A 5,589-nucleotide genomic window follows, 5' to 3' on the forward strand; every position below is an offset into this window, starting at 1 on the left:
GCCTCTAGTAGAAAGAAAAATAGCGTAGATCAAGGGTTCTCAATCTTAAGCCTGCACCAGCATCACGTGGAGGGCTCCTGAAAACACACAGGTGGCTGGGCACCACCCCCAGAGTGGCTGACTCATGAAGGGCTGGAGAGGGGATAATTTGTATTTCTAACAAGATCCCACGTGAAGTCATTGCTGCTGGTCTGGGGCCACACCTGAGAGCCTCTGGCTTAGATAAATAGTTACAGTACAGGCGTGATGGGCAGAGGAAAGTCAGGGTAGTAGAGGTGGGAGCAGAGGGTGTTCAGAAGATCATGAAAGGAAACGCCACATGAAAGGTGGGGCTTGTGGGAGGCTTCGTGGTATTAATAGGGGCTGGGGTCCAAAGTTGGGGTCCCACTGCTTAGAGTCATGTGGGAAAGTGAGGGTTCCCAGACCCTCCAAATTTTCCAAGACTGGACATTTTAATTTGTATGTAAAAACTCCCCAGTGTTTAAATGAATTCGCCCAGTTTGCCAATTAATTCGAATGTAGTTGAAAAAATCATAGAAACATCCGAGTAAGCCGGTGGGATCGACGTGACGCCAGAGCCACAAGTTCACACTATTGACTGCGGGCACTGGGGAGCCACAGGGGCTATTGAGCAGGAGAGGACATGGTTAGGGTTGAGCTTCTGGTTCCCGGGTGACTTTTGAGGAAGGGTTTCTGAGTCTTGGGGATGCTCTGTGGGACCTCTAGGGGTTATGGGGAGGCAAGCTCCCCTTCCCCTGCACAACACAAATGACTGACTGGGTGAGGTCATGGGAGGGTCCGGAATATGGGTGAGGCTCTGGCTCTAAGCACAGCCTCTCTGGGGACAGTTTGAGGAGGACATCCTGAACATTTGCCTCTCCATCCTGGACCGAAGCCCCAGTCACCAAAACGACCCAGCCACCGATGTGTCCTGCCGCCACGACCCCGTCTACGTCACCAGGATCATCAGCGCGATGGTGAGGAGCCCCACCATCCCCGCCAACCTCTTGTTTTAATTCTCTACTGCTGCCTAACAAACCACCCCAAACTCAGGGCTGTAAAACAACCATTTATTATGCTTACAGTTTTAAAGATCAGAGACTTGGGCAGGGCACCCCACAGATGGCTTGTCTCTGCTCCAAGATGCTTGGGCGGGGGGTGTCTGAGTGGCTGCAGGTGTCTGGGGCGGTTTGATGGAACCATCTATCTGGGGCCTTGGTTCTGGCGGCCAGTGTTCTCTGGCAGCCCTTGGTCTCTCCCGTGCCGCACCCGCCGGAGCTGGACCGTGAAGATGGCTTGTGCACTTTCCTGCTGGCGCTGGGATGGGGTAGTGGGAAGAGCTGGGACTGGCCAGTCATCACTGTCTCTCCATGCAGCCTTTCCACGTGGCTGGGTTGGGCTTCCTCGGAGCAGGGAAGTCTCAGGGTAATCAGGTACGGCACCCGGCTTCTCCCCACCTGGTTGTTCCAGAAAGAGGAAGCCGGAGCTGCCAGTGGCATGAGCGCCTGGGCCTGGACACTGGCGTGGCATCACTTCCACCACAGTCCCACAGTCCTTGGCAAAGTAGCCACAGCATCCTGATTCGGGGAGAGGGTACTCAGACTCGCCTCCTGGGGAGGGCTGCCATCTTTAACCCATTACACACCAGGCCTCCCTCCTCAGAAGAAGGCCTTGTAGCTCTCTCTAAGAAAGCAAGTGTTAGACAAATGGACAAAGCTGCTTTTCTCATATTTGATACTCTCAGTTCCCCAAGACCTCAGAGAGCTGTTGGAGCACAGGGACTCCAAAGCAGTGGCCAGGGCTGACAGTAGACACCATGGCCCTGGGGCACAAGCCCTGAACTCCTTTTACTCACTTGCTGTGTGATCAGGGCAAGTCCCTAACCTCTCTGAATCTCTCTCTCTTTTTCTTTTTTTTTCTTTTTCATCTGAACACAAAAGTAAAATAATAGAACCTACTTTAAGCAAATTAATATAGTGGGCCCAAAGCTTTAGAGGAGTGCCTGGCACCTGGGGAGCATTTATTGAATGTTAGCTGTCTCCATAATTATTATTCGACCCCAAAACACACCATTTAAAACAGGAAATGCTCTAAGACTGTAGATGATTTTCAACAATAGAGTAACCCAATGGGAGGTCACTGCACATAGTAGATGGTAGTGAAAAGTAGAAATTTTAAGACAGTAAAATTTTCAGACAATTTAAAAGCAAGGGGTGACCCCAAATGACTGGGTGGTCCAAAGCTGGAGGTGATTGTACGATGGTGAGGCCGCTGAAGGGGGGAGCCCTGCTGGTGGTGGACCCATCCGTCTGTGCAGGTGAACAGCAACAATGACCGGGGCGTGGTTCAAGGCCAGTGGCAGGGCAAGTACGGCGGCGGCACCAGCCCACTGCACTGGCGCGGCAGCGTGGCCATCCTGCACAAGTGGTTCAAGGGCAGGTTCAAGCCCGTCAAATACGGCCAGTGTTGGGTCTTCGCTGGAGTCATGTGCACAGGTACTCCAAAATTAGACCACTTCTCTCATTTACATTAATTTGCATAGATCTCTTCTCTTCCCTCCCCCTAAGGCACCCCTCCGCCCCCCAAAAAACACACCACACCCAGTCTTTCTTTACTGGTAAAGGGGAAATAGAAGTCTGGCTAATGAAGAAAGAAAGAAGATAATTTATTTACGTGATTGTGGATCATTTATTTGGCCAAAGGAGTCCCTCCTCCCTCTGCCTGGAACTCACTGAGTGCCCTTGGGCAAACCCTGTGGCCCCACGGCCTTCGGTCTGGTCCCCCTCGGGATTCCAAGGCTGTTACATGGCTTCCAAGGCCCTGCCAGCCTTGGAGCCTGTCCATTCAAAGGTGGGGGAGGGGGCAGTAGTGTCCCCAGAAGTCCCCTGAAAGAAGGTAGAGGAGAGGGTGGTGCCTGTGCGAGTGGAGACAGGAGTCCGGCCCTGACCAAGTAGTCAAAGACAAGGGGGAGCCTGTGGCCAGAAATGAGGGAGGCAGCAAGCTGGGGGCGCCAGACCCCTCCCCAGTGCAGGGGCCTGGCTGCTCCTGGAGCCTCACCAGCCTCCTACTTTCCAGTCCTTAGGTGCCTGGGGATCGCGACACGGGTTGTGTCCAACTTTAACTCGGCCCATGACACAGACAGGAGCCTGAGTGTGGACAAATACGTGGACTCCTTCGGGCGGACCCTGGAGGACCTGACGGAAGACAGCATGTGGTGGGTCCCGGGCCCGCTGGGTCCCAGGGGCTCCCTGAGGCAGTCCCCAACCTGAAGCCCAACTCTCCTGAGTTGAGCCAGTTCTGGGAGGAGTGAGAGGCACCATGTGCGTGGGGGGAGGGGGGGGGGTCCTAGGCAGAGGGACTCCGCTGCGATGCAGGAGTCTTTGGACACGTGACTCGGAGGTCATGAGGGGGCTCAGGGTCTGACCGCTCGAACCCCTGGTCCTCCCCTCTGTGGGACAAAGCCCTCCCCAGAGTCCTGTGACTATTACATTTTTGAAAATAGGAAAACGCATTCATGTGCTTTGAAATTCCAAAGGTACAAAATGGGCCACAGTGGTAAGTCTCCCTCCCACCCGACCCAGCCTCCCTGTCCTCCTCCCGGAGGCAGCACTGTGATCAGCTTCTCCCATCTCTTCCCAGAGTCTCTGCAGACACAAGAACATGCACATAGTGAGTCCCCTTACACACCTGCTTTTTAATATGGGCAGCTTTGTGTAACAAGGCAGACCTCGTCTTGTTGCACGTTTTATGTATTGCGCTTCACTTTATTGCACTTCACAGATGTTGCATTTTTGACAAATTGAAGGCAAGACCCCCTTCCCCCATAAGCAAAAAAAATCACAGCTTGTTTATTGTGATACCTCACTTTATTGCGGTGGTCTGGAGCCAAATCCAAAACATCTTCCAGATCTGCCTGTACTGTCAACTTGCTTTTGCATTTAACAACTTTATATCAGTACACTCAAGGTTTTCTTATTATTTGTAGTGTGTAAAATAATATCGCACGAGGCCCAGTCCTGAGTGCTACATATATACTAACTCACGTTCCTCCAAAGAACCTTGTGAGTTAGGCGGTATTATTATCTCTATTTTGCAGATGAGGAACCTGAGCACAGAGAGGTTAGGTAACATGTCTAAGGCGATACAGCTAGTGAGCGGACCAGCAGGGGTGTGCACCTGCTCTGCCTTCCAGTTTTATGGGAACAATCATTGTTTCTCTGACCATCTCACATGGATGGACCGAACGGCTGCCTTTTATAGACAAGGCTTCAGTGAATAACCTCGTCCGAATGTTCATACGTATACGAGTCGTCACACAAGTCAACTTTCTAAAGAGCAGAGGAAACCAGGAAGAACATACAACACAGAGCACAGACAGCCTTGGCAAGCCTGGCTTTCGAATGTCCTCGCCCCGCCAGGGAGTGTGCCCAGGAGCCCTCCCCCCGCCCTTCTCCTGCCTCACATCACCTGCCTCTCTTCTCCCCTTTCCTTCTCTTTTTGCTTCTCTTCGCTCTCTGTCCCCACAGGAGCGCCACAAAAAGGAACAGGCCTTCTTTTGGATGCTGGGGCCTCTGTCACCATGCAGGCTGTCGCTGTCCTCCGTTTTGCCCCCAGATGCTTACCAAGATGTCTTCCCAAAGACCGTTACCTACCAAACAAGGGCTCGGAGACCAGGTGTAAAGATGCCACGCCTGACCAACTAGGTTTCTCTCTGCTGCTTCCTTACTGTGTGACCCTGTGTCACCTTTCCTCGTCTCACAGTCTCATCTTTAACGTAGGAAACTTAAAATAAAACCTGAGCTCCTTACCAAAGCCTACAGAACTCTGCATAATCTGAACCCTACGTGCACCCCATGCTTGCTGTAGCCCAGAGATACTTACATACCTTCTGTTCCTTGAATACACTGAAGCTTTTTCTTGTCTCGAGAGCCTTCGCACATGCTAGTCCTCCTGCCTGGAACACTGTTCCCTTCACTCCTCCCATGGCTACTTCTTTCTCCTTTAGCTCTCATCTCAGATATCATTTACCTACAGCAGGTCTCCAGCAGTTATGCTCTATCTCAGGCCCCTCTTTTCACAGCATTGTTATTTGCATTTGTTTTATTTATCTGCTTACTTAATTTCGCCTATCTCCCCATCTGTCTCCTTTGTTAGAATGTAAGCTGCATGAGAGCAAAGGTCTTCTGTCTTATTTACAGTTGTATTTCTAGTACCTTAAACAACAGGTTCTTGATACACACACACACACACACACACACACACGCACACGATATGTTCTCATCAGTCCAGTTCACAGTTCAGTGGTCGGCAAACTCATTAGTCAACAGAGCCAAATATCAACAGTACAACGATTGACATTTCTTTTGAGAGCCACAGTTTTTAAACTTAAACTATATAGGTAGGCACATTGTTATTAACTTAATTAGGGTACTCCTAAGCTGGCCTTTGCTAAACACGTCCTCAATCTGATTGAGGTACGTTCGCTGAGTTCAACCCCTTCCAACTCTCCCATCCACACTCGTCTTGTATACTTGTTTCGTCTATCTCCTTTCCGAAAACCGACTTTTGCCCATGGGCCACGCAGGTTCC

The 5,589-nt window shown here is 51.2% G+C and overlaps 1 protein-coding gene across 1 annotated transcript in view; it reads left to right on the forward strand.

The window, feature by feature from the left end:
* Positions 1 to 5,589, forward strand: part of TGM6 (transglutaminase 6) — a 45,894-nt gene that overhangs the window by 31,815 nt on the left and 8,490 nt on the right. Inside the window, exons 6-8 of the mRNA XM_006758113.1 lie at positions 849 to 977; positions 2,318 to 2,495; positions 3,076 to 3,214. Of these exons, the coding sequence (XP_006758176.1) occupies positions 849 to 977; positions 2,318 to 2,495; positions 3,076 to 3,214 (446 nt within the window). The remainder of the gene's footprint in view (positions 1 to 848; positions 978 to 2,317; positions 2,496 to 3,075; positions 3,215 to 5,589) is intronic.

The sequence above is a fragment of the Myotis davidii genome, unplaced genomic scaffold (genome assembly GCF_000327345.1).
Source record: "Myotis davidii unplaced genomic scaffold, ASM32734v1 scaffold32, whole genome shotgun sequence".
Lineage (NCBI taxonomy): Eukaryota > Metazoa > Chordata > Mammalia > Chiroptera > Vespertilionidae > Myotis > Myotis davidii.